Raw genomic sequence first — 13,747 nt, 5'->3', positions numbered from 1 at the left:
TATTCTATAATCTGTGACATTTGTCTGCAGCACAAAGAAAACATTAGCTTTCATGTGTTTCAGGTGAAGACGTTCACGGTGAAGAATCCTTCCTCTTCAGTGGTTTCTGTGGAGATTCGAATCCTCTCGCTGTACCCTGCCCCCCTGGAGGCCCTGGACCTCCTAACCAAATGGTACCCTGCTGAGATCATACATTTGATACCGATTCAGCTGTTCTGTGGCTTGGCTGTTTGGAGCATTGCACCGCGTTGCTCCAGCGCATCCCTCTCGTTGCTTTGTCAGACTGTTTTCTCTATTTTGATTGGCAGGTTTAATATCAGCCCCCTCTCTGTCAACATCAGCACTACAGAGTTTTCTCTGTTGGCTTCTCCCCCAAAGGTAAATCCTGAGAGTGCTCCTCAGAAATAATCTTTTCGTATTTACTCATTACTTTTCAGCTCCTATAAAAGAATTAACTGATTGAAGTCACAGACAACACCGCCATTGTTGTGCCTCAGTAATGCTCATGTCACTTTCCCTCCCAACCTTTTTCCCCTCCTCCTGTGTGTTTGTGTGCAGGCGGGTGAGAATGTGGAGGACGTAAAAGGAGGTGGTGTCCTGCGTCTGCTGCTGCAGCCCTGGGAGGCCAGGGAAGTCGCTGTGGTCTTCACTCCCACTGACCACAAGCCCACCACTACCATTCTCGTCATCAGGTACTGAGTCATATTAGTGGATGAGTTTGTCTTTTCAATATGTGTGTTTGTGTTTGTGTCCAGCATGTTGACTGAGTTCTGTCAAACATGGTCTTTGTCTTCTGTGTTTCAGAAACAACCTGACAGTGTTTGACATGAAGACGGTGCAGGGCCACGGGGCCAAAGAGCTGCTAAGAGTTGGAGGCAAACTGCCTGGCCCCGCAGCCTCTCTGCGCTTCAACGTCCCTCAGTCGACTCTGATGGAGTGTCGGGATGGTGAGATGAATGTTTAACCTTCGTAAAGTTCAGTGGCCGCTCGTCGCTTTCGAACAAACGACTTAACGTCGCTGCCTGTCCCTCGTAGGCCTGCGCACAAACAAGCCGCTCTTCGCCATCAAAAAGAGTTTCAAGGTGGAGAATGCAGGAGAGCTTCCTCTGACAGTCATGTCCATGAATATAAATGGATATAAGTGTCAGGGATTCGGCTTCGAGGTTTTGCAGTGTCGCCCCTTCAGCCTCGATCACAACAGCTCCTCTGAGATCACCATCGCGTAAGTGGACTGCAGCCTGTCGTATCGACTTCCAGTGGATTTCTTTTATTCAACACTTCAGTGCTGCATATTAGAATTAAGATGGACTTTCTTCCTCTTTCACATCTTTATGCAATGTGTACCTCCCTCTTCCTTTTTTATCTTTCTGTTCCTGTTCACTCCTCTCTGCCCTCCATGTCCATGTCCTTGTCCCTCACTGTCTCTGCCTGCCTGCCTGCGTCCTCAGGTTCACCCCAGACTTCACCTCATCCTGGGTGATCCGGGACCTCACGCTGGTGACTTCCCGCGGCACCTCTTTCCCGTTCACCCTCAATGTGACGCTGCCCCACCACATGCTGCCTCTCTGTGCTCAGGTGGTTCCCGGCCCCAGCTGGGAGGAAACTTTCTGGGTGGTCACCCTCATCTTCACATGGTTAGTTTGAGAAGGAATAAAGATGTGCTTCTTCTGCCTCATTAGCCATGTTTCTGTCAACGTTTTGATGCACATTTTGAGGTATCACACGAGGAAAGGTTGGTGGAAGCAGCAAAATTTGAAAAAACTTCATCAATCTTGCAAACAGTTTTTACGCTTGCTTGGGGTGGTTTTTGACCTTCTTACAAAAAGAGTTAATGCACTTAGTGAGAGATGGAAACACCTTTTCCAAATAAGTTCTGACGGAACGAACATTTAACTCAGCGTGACTGATCAGCTGGTTTCTGCCCAAAGAGAAGAAGTCCATTTTTCTCTTATAGATGGCCAAGTTGACTGGTTTCGTTCCTTCTTCTGTGAGGTTTATTGGGCGGTGACAGACGTGGTTTTGTTTCTGGTTCACGATGTCTTCTTCTCACCGTCTGATCCAGCCATGTGTAACGTAGCTTAAACCACCCTTTGCATAGCCTAATTTATCAGTTCAAAAACCATTTGATGGAAACAAGATTCATTTTCTTTCTTGCAACATTTCGACGGTTTGCTTCATGCTCTGACTGAATCTGTTGTATTTGTTTGTGTTTCAGCTTCTCCCTCTTCGGTGTGTGTCTGATGGCCTTCCATCAGGCCCAGTACATCCTGAATGAGTTCTCCACACCCAGCATCAGAAGCAACCACAACTCCGCCCTGTCCCGGGATAACGGCTCCTCCAATAACATCACACTCAATGGAGTAAAGTATGTTTTTCAAAGACTCTAAATTTGCATAAAGATAAATGATGGAAGTGGATTTTTGTGGTGTGAAAATTCTTACATTTGTCATTTCTGTGTCTTGTTTGCACAGTAAAACAAAGGGCAGTTGTAAGAGCTATGTGGACACCTGTCACACCTCAGACAAAGGTAAGGGGCGTGGCTCTCCAGCCCTGGCCAACAGCCCCGCCCCGCGTCCTCAATCCTCAAAGAGAGGCTCCTCGGTCACCCCGTCCCAGCCACAGAAGAAACACAAGGTTTCACTATATTACACCAAATACAAGACCAGCTTGTCCACAGCAGCAACCAGTGCTGTGACGATGGATGAAGAGCACGAGGACCTGATGCCGGACCCTCCCCTGACCCCAGACCCCGATATCTGCAACAACAACGAGCCAGCTTTCATCAGTGAGCTGGACAAAAAGACATCAGCAGACTTAAAAGAAGAGCCCCACAGCACTATAGAAGATAGAGCGCCAGCAGAAGTTATGTTTCCCATGGAAACGCCTGCTGGTTTCCCAGATAACGTCACATTGAGTCCAGGACCAAGACCAGGCCTGTTGGTGTGCAGCCCGGTCGAGAAGAGCTGCACTGAGCACTACGCAGAGAAGAACGACTCCGAGAAAAAGGACGCTTCTGAAATGGAGGTAAGAAATGCACTGATTCACTTTCATCTCTCACTGATATGATCTGATCCTCCACTTTAAAAACTACCATCAATATTTTTTTCTCTCTCTCCAGCTGGGAGACGACGGGAAAAGCCAGAAAAAGAAAGCACAGAGTGCAGAGACTGGCACTGCTTCAGGAAATAATAAGGGAAAGAGGAGTCGCAGGAAGACAGAAAATGTCTCTAGGTAGACCTCACTTGACCTTTAATTACATCTGTAATCAGTTTACCTTTAGTCTGATATTCATTTATTCATTCTGTCTGATTCCTGCCCTAGTGCTCCTGAGCACAATGTAATAGTGATGCCAGAGAGGGAGAAAGAACCTGACTGGAAAACAGGGGACCGTAACATCAGTGGAACCCGAAACAGGAACCGCTGCTTCAACGGCGCCAAGTCAGAAACGCCAAAGCCGGGACAGAGTGCCGAGAGCTCCCTCAAACAGAACGGTGGGTGTCCGCTCGCAGCTCTCTGCTTCTTTACTAACTCAGCACTCGATTTTCATCTCACCTGCCCTGTCGATGTCCAGCAGGTGTGTGTCCCGCTCGTGCTCGACGGAAGTGCACCACAGAGCGCCGCGGCGGCGGGGTGTGCGAGTCGGGCTCGGACTCCGGCAGTTCGTCGGGCAGCGTGAGGGCCAGCAGAGGGAGCTGGGGCAGCTGGAGCAGCGCAAGCAGCATGGAGGGAGAAAAAGACCCCAGTGCCCGAACACACGCCTGCACTACCTCATCTAGAAAAAGTAAAGAACACCTGAGCATCATTTCCTCTAAGAACACACACAGCCACAGACTGTAGCTGGTGTTTTATCACAGATGACAGTGATGAATTACATTATTTTGATGCTCGTCTTGTTTTCAGGGGACTCCATGCAGTACGGTGTCTACCCAGTAGAGCGAGACTGCTACCAGACCATGAATAACCACAAGGCTCTCAGGTAAGTCACAGACACCTGGACAGAAGAACAGGCTGTGTGAGCCTGTTCAAAGTGTTTCTGTTTATCCACTTTGCAGCGAGGTCAGGTCACTGATGACAATCTCTGGGTTATATATTATATATTATTTGAATATGGAAAGTTGTTTTTGTCTCCTGTTTAACCTGTAACCTTTGTCTTCTCTGTGTTCAGCATGAACAGCTTGTACCGTAAAGACCAGTGCCAAAGCCCAGATCTCACAGCCTCCAGCTTTGCCCCGAGTTTCGCTGCTGTTGCTGCAGGAGTGGACAGGAACATGGATAAAGACATTCACAGTAAATACAGGCTTGCTGTTTTTAAGTAAAATCTGAAATCAACACCTGTTCATGTCTGAAGCATAAAAGGCTTTTGCATCTGATCACTAACGGAAAGCTGTCGTGTGCTCCCACAGACCTGGCAGGTCAGTATTTGCCTGAAGAGACGTGGTCGGCTCCATCCATCCCCCTCACCAATGAGTTCAGATACAACGCCACCGAAGCTCTGCCCTACATACCTCAGCCAGCAGCCACAGCGTCGTACAATGGGTGGGTGTCTGAAAGCATGTCTGTTAAAACTCTACTCACGACTATTTTTAGCAGACAGTCAGTCAGTGATGAAGAAAGTCAGACATAAAACAGTCTGAAGAGACAGATGTTTCCCTCGGGAGCCGGTGGAGACGGACACAGAGCTAATGAGAGAGTGAATGTCGGACTTATCAGATGGACGAGGACCAAATGAAGGCTAACGTTGTGTGTGCTGGATGTGAATGGAGGAAACTGTTTGCTAACATTCACCAGAACAGTGTTATGTTCTGTAATTACCAGCTTTTTAGGGGTTCTTCTTCCTCTAAAGACCCAAAAAATTTAGTTGCAGCTTAAAGGAAGTCTAAGTTAAGTTTTTTTGTATTTTACACGTGATGGGAGGACAATGAGTTGCTTCTTTTGTGACAGAAATAAGAAATTGAACTTTTACCCCCTGAATGAAAGCGCTTGTATTGCTGTGGTCGATGTGTGGACTCATCTAAAAGCCTTCACAGAGCTTCACCCCTGTTAATGAGCACATACTGCAGATCTGACCTGGTAACAGATACAGGTTTGCAGTTTGAATAATTAGCATCCCGTGCTGCAGGAGGTGTTTTATCTGTCCCTGTTTAAACTGTCGGATCACGTTTCCTTGTTTCCTGCAGGTTTACTTGGAGTAGTGCCAACAGCCAGTGCAACAGTCCCTACACCTACTGCGAGGACAGCAACTACACAGGTACAGTCCTCTTCTACAGTCGTCCAGTTGTGCATTTAAATGACACTGTACTCACTTGAAACTGTTCCTGGAACAGGCATCCACTCTGCCTCCTTAAAGTTCAGCATTTGTTCGTTGCACTCGTCTTGTAGGTAATGGAACATTTCCCAGTGGTTTTCCCTGTCAGGAGGGTCAGAACGTTCACAGCAGTCAGACCAGCTGGAGTGAGGAACAGCCTCAGGAATCGCCCTCAACCTGGGACACAGCAGCCTGCGTGGGCAGCAAGGTGATGAGTCTCAGCATTAAACTGACACGTTCAGACAGTCAGCAGAGTGGATTTATGTCGTACAGCTGCAACTAATCATTGTCATTATGGATTATATCTGCATAGTATTTTCTGAATTGGTTTAGTGAGAAATCTCCATTATTAATTATTTCCAAGAACCCAGTGTGATTCTTCTGCAGGCACAGATCTTCATCTTATTGAGTTTTCATTGAGGTTTTTTTTTTGTAATGATTTCCCCCCCCCAAAAAAAACCATAAATCAAGAGGTCTGAAAGGTGAAGTTCCACACACGCACACATTTGCGCTTATAATATGCATGTAGAGGATGTGGTTAAAGTTACTTAATCTTGAAATGAAAACATGAAGACGTAGATTTCGGTAAAATCTTGATATGAATGAAGAAACAGTGTGAAGTAACAGCACTGAATCCTGATAAAAATACTGGCGGCAAATAAAGGGGGAATTACTGTTGCTGACACAACAGACTGCGTCTGTGATTTCACCACAATCAGACGTACGTTAGAAAAAAGAAACTTGTGGAAATGCCACACGACACGTGCGTGAGTGTGTAACGTGAACCAATGAGAAAGCAGCGTGCCGCCTGTAACCTGTAATTAGCACTAACTTCCTCATTAACCTGCTGCCTCACCTGTGTCTGCTGAAACCCCCCTGAACTCCTGTGATGCACACATTAACACTCAGATTTGCTCTAAAACTGGATGATTTTGTGTCATACTGAACAGCTCGAAGGCCGCAGCAGCTCCTCTGTTGTGACTCATGCACCATTTGAAGGAAGCTGTCAGCTCTTGTACTTTCGTCACTCTGCTCGCTGTGTCTGAGCAGAAATGAGGAACAAGAACGTTTGGTCTAATAGACTGTCTTTTATAAACTTCTTGCGGCTTCTCGTTTTTGCACAGTGTACACAGGGGGACTGGATGTTACCTGGCATGTATCGTAACCACTAGTTATTGCAACAGCCAGTGAAAGGACTTTTTTGCTGATGGGGAGAAACTTGTTTACTTGAGGGGAAGGTCATTTTAAAATTAGCTGAAAAGGAGAGGCACGATGTAAAAGCTGAGAAACGACAGCCAGGTCATCTCTGCAGGGAACAGGCAGCCAAACAGCCAATGATAGCAGAGCACAGTGGCAGGTGAGGTTAGAAAAGGTCATGGAAGTTGAGCACTGGCCTACGTTAGTTCAGACAGCTTTGTTCTACACACTAACCTGCTTCAGCAGCTCAGAAACTGCATCGTAACAGCTCCTAATGCTTCTCTTTCTGTCCTCTGCAGCCATACTTCTCGGGTACCCGCAGCCTGTCCCCCATGTCCAGTCTCTTTGGCTCCATCTGGACGCCCCAGAGCCACTTCCAACCTGAGCGATCGGCCCCGATGTCCCCCGTGTCCCCCATCACCCCGCCTCATTCTCCCTTCAGCCGGGAGCCAGAGGGGAGGTGCGCACCCATCCAGTACTCCAGCTTCAACCTGTTTGGCCCGCACATGAACCTGGACATATGGAACTCTTCCTCCAACCGCAGCTCCAACTCACAGCTCTCCAACGACTCCGGCTACTGTGGAGACGTTTAAAATAAAGAAAAAGTCAAAATGGCAGACCTTAAGTATAATTGCAAACATATAAAACATTGATATGTAAAAGAAAGGAAATAAAAATGAATGTTCTTTTATCATTAATGGGGGAAAATGTGAATATTCCTTTTCTTTTATGTTCCCATTTTCAAATGTTAAATGTTGTGAAAGGTTAAGCATTTGTTGTATATTTTTCTAGATGTTTTGCAGTTTTGATCATAGAAAATAAAAAAAAGGTTTTGTACTTGAACAACATTTGAGCCTTTTCTCGCATACAGAACGCAGTAGTTAACTTTATTTCATTGCTTGCCTCTTGGACTATTTGTCATCCCACAAGTCCCTTCATCGGTCATCGCTTTTGTTTCATCCTCTCAAAGCTCACACTGAAACACCTCAGACTCAGGTGTACATTACTTACATTAACAAGGTACATCGACCAAAAACTATCAAATTTGAGTTGCTCAGAAAAGCCTCTACTCTGTGATTCTACAATAAAATACTACAACTTAAAATGCTGGGAGTCTAAATTTGCAGCCCAAGCTGAGAGACGCTGATTTATACTTAGTCAAGCTCCAAAAACACTGGATCCTATATTTGGTTTGATTTGATTCTGTCATTTAAAAAAAAAAAAAAAAAACACAGAAAACACACTTCTCTAAAATATCCACAAAACTGAATTAGAAGAGAAGAAACAACACAGATTCAAGCTATGATTTCCACAAATTTAGCTCAAAATGTCTTTCCCTGCCTGTTAAAGGCTCTGTGTGTCACACACTATGACACTGCTGGCATCACCAGGGCTACTTTAAAGTCACAGACGACTCTCCATAGGCTGAGTATTATGTCTTATGACAAATTTTGAGAAATGGATGTTTGTAGAGGTGTTCTTACACTTCCACAGCCCTTTTAAATTAGTCGTTAAAACACTGAATTTGGTTCTAGACAGACAGACAGGTGGGCTAATGACATCACAAGTCTCAGACCTTTTTGTTAAAAAAAAAAAAACTGCTTCCCCCAACCAGACAGACTTAGTTACAGCTTTAGTATTTCAATAATAAAAACTAATTGCAACAAATACAACCAGCTAAGAAGAGACAATAATTAGGCAGTTTATACCCATGTTCCCCCTGCAGGAACGAGGGCCTGCAGCCTCTCTCAGCTCTCATTGGACCATAAGTGTGTTAGACGTTTTCTCTCAGGGCTAAACCACACATTCACATCCACACCTACAGGCAGCTACAAGTCTTAACTGATGCACGTTGCTTGATAAGGTCGTTTGTGTCTCTCAGCCCCAGCAGAACAAAGTTCTCTTTAATGTTTTAGTCATTCGTTTGAGAATAAATATTCTGCTCAGATACAAGAGCGTCCATTAGTTGTGTAGCAACCTGACAGAAAAAGGCGTCGCTCTGCTGCAGGCGCTGATCCACCTCAAACACTTCCTTTTTTTTTTCTGTCTGTCCAACACACAGTGAAACCACACAAACCAACAACACAACTGTTACTCAGGGGATCACCTCATCCTAAAGCTCTGCCAGGAAACAGTCATTTTATTTCCCTACTGTGGCAAAACATTTAAGAGGCATGTCGAAAGCATTTGCAAAGTAGAGAAGTGATGCAGAAAACGATTCACACCCTGACTGTGCTGACAAGGACAAGACAGTGCAGCTGAAAGACATCGAGACGCATCAAGGTATTTAGTTCATTCATTACTTAAAATTCAGTCCTCTGTCAGGCTTTACAATGTGGAGTGTGTCATTATAGACTTTTTCAGTCTGCAATTATAGATAATAATTAAACCAGGTCACATTTTAAAAAGCTACCCCAAATCCAAAAGTCTTTTTTTCATAATTTTGCAGATCCATTTTAAATTTGCACATTAATTCCTCATTTGCATTCAGAATCAACAAAAACTGTAGAAATAGCAAACCAGTATTACAAGCAAATTTAAATAATGTATAATCACTTTTTAAAAATGTATTCGCTGATTTTATGCCATAGCATAAATAAATTCCCAATTCTGATTGGCTGACAGGTGTGGATTATTTTTTAGTAACTGCACAGTATAACTGGACACCTGTGATGCAGGTGTTTGCCATTTTAAATAAAGATGCAGGTACTAAACTGTAGGTAAGGACAGTAACACTTTAGCTCAAGAGCTTGGAGTTTGTGTCATTTGTGGAACAAAAACAACAGATTAATAGTTTGTAAGTGAGAACCACAGGAATTTAATTTTAAATATTTGCATTTAATATTTGTATTGTTAATATTGTTAATATTTGCATGAATCTGGCCATACAGTGCAAGGGGACCATACAACATTCAGGTGTGATCCCTTAAACACATAAAAAGACACAAAAACTTCAGACACACACTCCAAACTCACACTCCATAATAAGCTTTTTGCAGGGAAAACCTTTTGCTGTGTCGCACAGAGCAAAGTGCAGGGGGAAGTAATAAACTGAATGATGGCTGGTTTCCCTTCAGGGTTCTGGTATTTGTAGTTAATATGTAGTTCCGATGACGCAGAGGGTAGTTTGATCAATGCAATCACATGTATGCCAGCGTATTAGCCCCAGCTGGCAGCTGTATTTTGTATCTGACTGTTGAGGTTTTCTTTTGTATTTTATAGGGCTCAAGATGCCAATCCTGACACTTCTCATGTTTGTCCTTCTGCTAAAACATCAAAGCTTCTCGCTCTCCAGACCACAGTGTCATAACTGTCAACAAACGTCCTGCAACTGCTCAAGGCAGAGGCTGAGGGAAGTCCCTGCGGCGCCCTCAAAGTTCATCACTGAACTCGATCTCTCATTCAACAGACTGAGGACAATCATGAAAAATTACTTTGCAGCATTTGTCAGTTTACGGTCTCTGATCCTGAACAACAACCTAATCAATACGATCCATGAGCACGCATTTGTCCCCCTGGCTAATTTGGAGAAACTGGACCTGTCCTTCAACAGACTGGAAACGCTGTCTGCAGAATGGTTTGAGAACCTTTTTTCTCTGCAGCACTTGAACCTTTTGGGGAACCAGTATAAAGTGCTTGGTAAAGGCAATCTTTTCCTGCCACTGAGGAGCTTAAAGACCCTACGCTTTGGTGGACTTCACCTTCAGTCCATCAGAAAAAGTGACTTTTCTGGCCTTAGTGCACTTGACGAGGTTGTTTTTGATGGACAGAATCTCCAGGCCTATGCAGAAGGAAGTTTGAGAGACATTGGGCTGATTAAATATGTAGCACTCGGCCTGAATCGTCCATTCATGAGCAATCAACCACTTGTAGAAGCTATACTGTCTGATGTTGCACACCCAAACACAACCCTGACATTCATCGACACGGTTTTCGGCACTGCAGCTCAAATGTCCCCGATTAAAAGGGTTTATGATGGCGGAACAACACGTGTTATCCTAAAAAATGTTAACATTACAACCAGAGCTTGTGTGGAACTTTTGAATAAGCTGTCACACTCCAATCTAACTATGTTTGCACTTGAAGATGTAAAATTCTCCTTAACCTATATTGGTGACAGTGTCCCAATCATACAGCATTTAGAGGAGGCTTTTTTCAGAAACGTTCATGTCCCTCGGTTTTACAGTTTCCCAGTCCTCCCTTTCCTCCAACCTGTGCTGAAAGTGGTGCGAAGGGTGTCTGTGATTCACTGCAAGTTGTTCGCCATTCCTTGTGCACCCTCTGTCGATCTCTCAAATATGGAGTACATAGACATCAGTGACAACATTATGACTGACCTGACCCTCAGCCAAATGATGTGCGATGGCGAAGGCCATCATTGGAATCTTCAAACCATCAACATCAGCAGGAATCACCTGCAGTCAATCAACAGCCACCTCTTCACCAAACGACACAAGCTCAAGAACATCGACATGAGTGAAAATGCGTTTCACAGCATGCCGGACACTTGTTACTGGCCGCCGAGTCTCCAATTCTTAAACCTCTCATCCACACATTTGGAAAAAGTGACCAGCTGTTTGCCGACAAGTTTACGCGTCCTCGACGTATCGCACAATACTTTGACCGTGTTCAACATCGAACTACCTTTTCTCACAGAGTTACACATCTCTGGCAACAAGCTCAGTAGTTTGCCCGAAGGGAGTTTATACCCCCGTCTCATGTTTCTCTCCATTCAAAACAACGCCTTGCACACGATCAGCAGTAAGAATCTGAATGATTACAGTAATCTGACAAGTCTAGAGGCTGGTGCCAACACGTATGTCTGTTCATGTGAATTGGTCGCATTCATGACAAGTGACATGAGTCGAGTCATGATCGGAGATAAGCTCAACTCGTACATCTGCGACTCCCCTGATGCCATGAGAGGACAGCGTGTGGCAGAGGCGAGGTTATCAGTGTTTGAGTGCCACACTGCTTTATCTTTTTCTTTACTCTGCTTAGGCATCCTGGCAGTGTGTCTGCTCATCGCAGGTTTGTGTCACAGATTCAACGTTGTGTGGTACATGAGGATGACCTGGGCCTGGCTGAGAGCTAAGAGGAAGCCAAAGTTAAAAAAGGGAGAGCTCGAGTATGACGCCTTTGTGTCCTACAGTGAAATGGACTCTGGCTGGGTGGAAGCACATCTGGTCCCAGAACTGGAGCAGGCCGATCCTCCTCTCCAGCTCTGCCTCCACAAGAGAGACTTCGTTCCTGGAGGCTGGATCCTAGACAACATCATGGACGCCATAGAGAAGAGTCACAGAACTCTGTTTGTCCTTTCTCAGCATTTTGTCAGGAGTGAATGGTGCAAGTACGAGCTGGATTACACCCATTTCAGACTGTTTGACCAAAACGACGACGCAGTTGTGCTGATTCTGCTGGAGCCCATTGACACGGAGACCATCCCCAAAAGGTTCTGTAAGCTGCGGAAAGTGATGAACTCCAGGACATACCTGGAGTGGCCTGATGATGACAACCAGATCCCCAGGTTCTGGCAAAGCTTGAGAACAGCTATCAGAAGACCTGAGACTGATGATGGAAACCATGAAAAAGAAACTGAGGGCATATAATACAAGAGTTTTGCATTGCAGTTTTTCTTTTTTTATCGTTAACATTTGAAAGCTTTTCCATAGTAATTTCAGTTCAGTAAAAATGGATTATCTCAATAAAACACAAGCCCAATTCCACAAAAGTTGAAACGCTATTGGGTATTAAGGGGCATCATGGAAAGGCTCAGTCGTTCATGAGCGAGGTTCACCACTTTGTGAACACATGATTGTATAAAGAAGATTACTACATGGACTCAGGAACACTGTAAAACTGGTGTCAGTAAACACAGTTTGCAAATGATTTCTTTCTGTCTTTTATTTATGTTTCTTTATGAATTTTTGTTGAATCAGGGTTGTATCTGTGGTCGGCTCTGAACGGTCCCTCCTCAGTACGTGTTATATCCATCCATTCATTCTTTAAACAGCTTGCTTATCCTATGCAGGGCTGCAGTGGCTGGAGCCTCACCAACACTGAGGAAGTTTTTTTCTAGTGTATAAGGCATTTCATTAATGTACCCACATTGCAGGAGGCTGGTTGGGGTGTATAGTGGGTGGAAAACGTGCAGGACTTATTTGATTTGCTTAACAACATTACAATGTGTAGCCTATCGTTCTGCTTCACTGGGGTGCTTTCCAGCAGCACATGCTGTAACTGAGGCCAGTTTATGTGTCAAAATAATGGAGCAAAATCATGTCTTTAAAAAAGGAAATTCATGTCTCATACAAGTGTGAAGGTGTGTATCGTAACAACAAGCAGGCTACAGTCAAGTCTACTGTTTTCCTGACAATGGTTGAAATAGTTCAAGGCCTCACAGTTCTTGAAAAATGAAGAGGAACTGATTATCATCGACCCCACATGAAACAGTATTTGTACAAAATACTAGGTTGATACAAACTGATGAATGACTGTTCTTAAATCAACCTATTTCAGATGTTTTTAGATGTGTGTTCACTTCCAACATATGTAGAACAGCCTCCTATTCTTTAACCTCTAAACAAGCTGTTAAAAATGACTAAAAAATTTCAAAACGCCAGTTTCTGAAACACTGATTTAACCTTTGTAGCTAGACCGATTTTATATTAAAGATAAAATAAAAATGATTATTATAAAATAAAATTATTATTCAGTGTGTGTGTGTGTGTGTGTGTGTGTGTGTTTGTGTGTGTCCATGTGCTCGTGTGCCTAAAAGTGTGTGTAATTCATTGTCAGGCTCTTGAGAGCTGACATATTGCTGCTATTGATCTTTAGTCGTAAGATCAACACAGAAGCCTGGATACTGATGACAGGCAGGCCAGGGGAGTCAGGGTGTCCTGATAACACACACACTAACACACAAACACACATCAATGCTCAACACACACATATACACAGAAGCACACGCACATATTTACAGAGTTACAGATGTCTGTAAAGGTCAGTAAAATTGGGTGGAGTGCAGGACTTAATCTGAGAGCCTTAAAATCAGTGTTACATTTGTATGTTTTAGAAATGCAAAGGCGCCAACGCCTAACACATACATGTTGTATGTATGGTGAAACTTCATGATTTTAGTGAACCAGCATCTCCCAGAAACAACATACTGTGCGGCTCGACACTGCACTTTATTTTAATTGCAATAAAGATCTCAATGTTTCCAAAGATCTCAAGTATTTCTGG

At 44.2% G+C, this 13,747-nt stretch overlaps 2 protein-coding genes across 4 annotated transcripts in view; both read left to right on the top strand.

The window, feature by feature from the left end:
- Positions 1–7,348, top strand: part of tmem131l (transmembrane 131 like) — a 32,635-nt gene extending 25,287 nt beyond the window's left edge. For 2 of the 3 annotated variants that reach the window (XM_076728927.1, XM_076728925.1), the window contains exons 18-34: positions 64–173; positions 309–378; positions 559–692; positions 805–947; positions 1,036–1,222; positions 1,449–1,634; positions 2,216–2,365; positions 2,472–3,024; positions 3,119–3,231; positions 3,322–3,491; positions 3,572–3,781; positions 3,901–3,976; positions 4,166–4,287; positions 4,404–4,536; positions 5,178–5,248; positions 5,380–5,513; positions 6,802–7,348. In XM_076728927.1, the coding sequence (XP_076585042.1) occupies positions 64–173; positions 309–378; positions 559–692; positions 805–947; positions 1,036–1,222; positions 1,449–1,634; positions 2,216–2,365; positions 2,472–3,024; positions 3,119–3,231; positions 3,322–3,491; positions 3,572–3,781; positions 3,901–3,976; positions 4,166–4,287; positions 4,404–4,536; positions 5,178–5,248; positions 5,380–5,513; positions 6,802–7,095 (2,856 nt within the window). In that variant the 3' untranslated portion in view covers positions 7,096–7,348. The remainder of the gene's footprint in view (positions 1–63; positions 174–308; positions 379–558; positions 693–804; positions 948–1,035; positions 1,223–1,448; positions 1,635–2,215; positions 2,366–2,471; positions 3,025–3,118; positions 3,232–3,321; positions 3,492–3,571; positions 3,782–3,900; positions 3,977–4,165; positions 4,288–4,403; positions 4,537–5,177; positions 5,249–5,379; positions 5,514–6,801) is intronic. The other variant, XM_076728926.1, reaches the window with a different exon arrangement.
- Positions 7,349–8,777: 1,429 nt separating this feature from the next.
- LOC143319436 (toll-like receptor 2) lies at positions 8,778–12,176 on the top strand. The gene is made up of 2 exons (XM_076728428.1): positions 8,778–8,785; positions 9,725–12,176. The coding sequence occupies exon 2, from the start codon at positions 9,733–9,735 to the stop codon at positions 12,109–12,111; it is 2,379 nt and encodes a 792-aa protein (XP_076584543.1). The 5' UTR covers positions 8,778–8,785; positions 9,725–9,732; the 3' UTR covers positions 12,112–12,176.
- The last annotated feature ends 1,571 nt before the right edge of the window (positions 12,177–13,747 follow it).

Source organism: Chaetodon auriga, chromosome 4 (assembly GCF_051107435.1).
Source record: "Chaetodon auriga isolate fChaAug3 chromosome 4, fChaAug3.hap1, whole genome shotgun sequence".
NCBI lineage: Eukaryota > Metazoa > Chordata > Actinopteri > Chaetodontiformes > Chaetodontidae > Chaetodon > Chaetodon auriga.
This window is presented reverse-complemented; position numbering and strand designations above follow the sequence as displayed.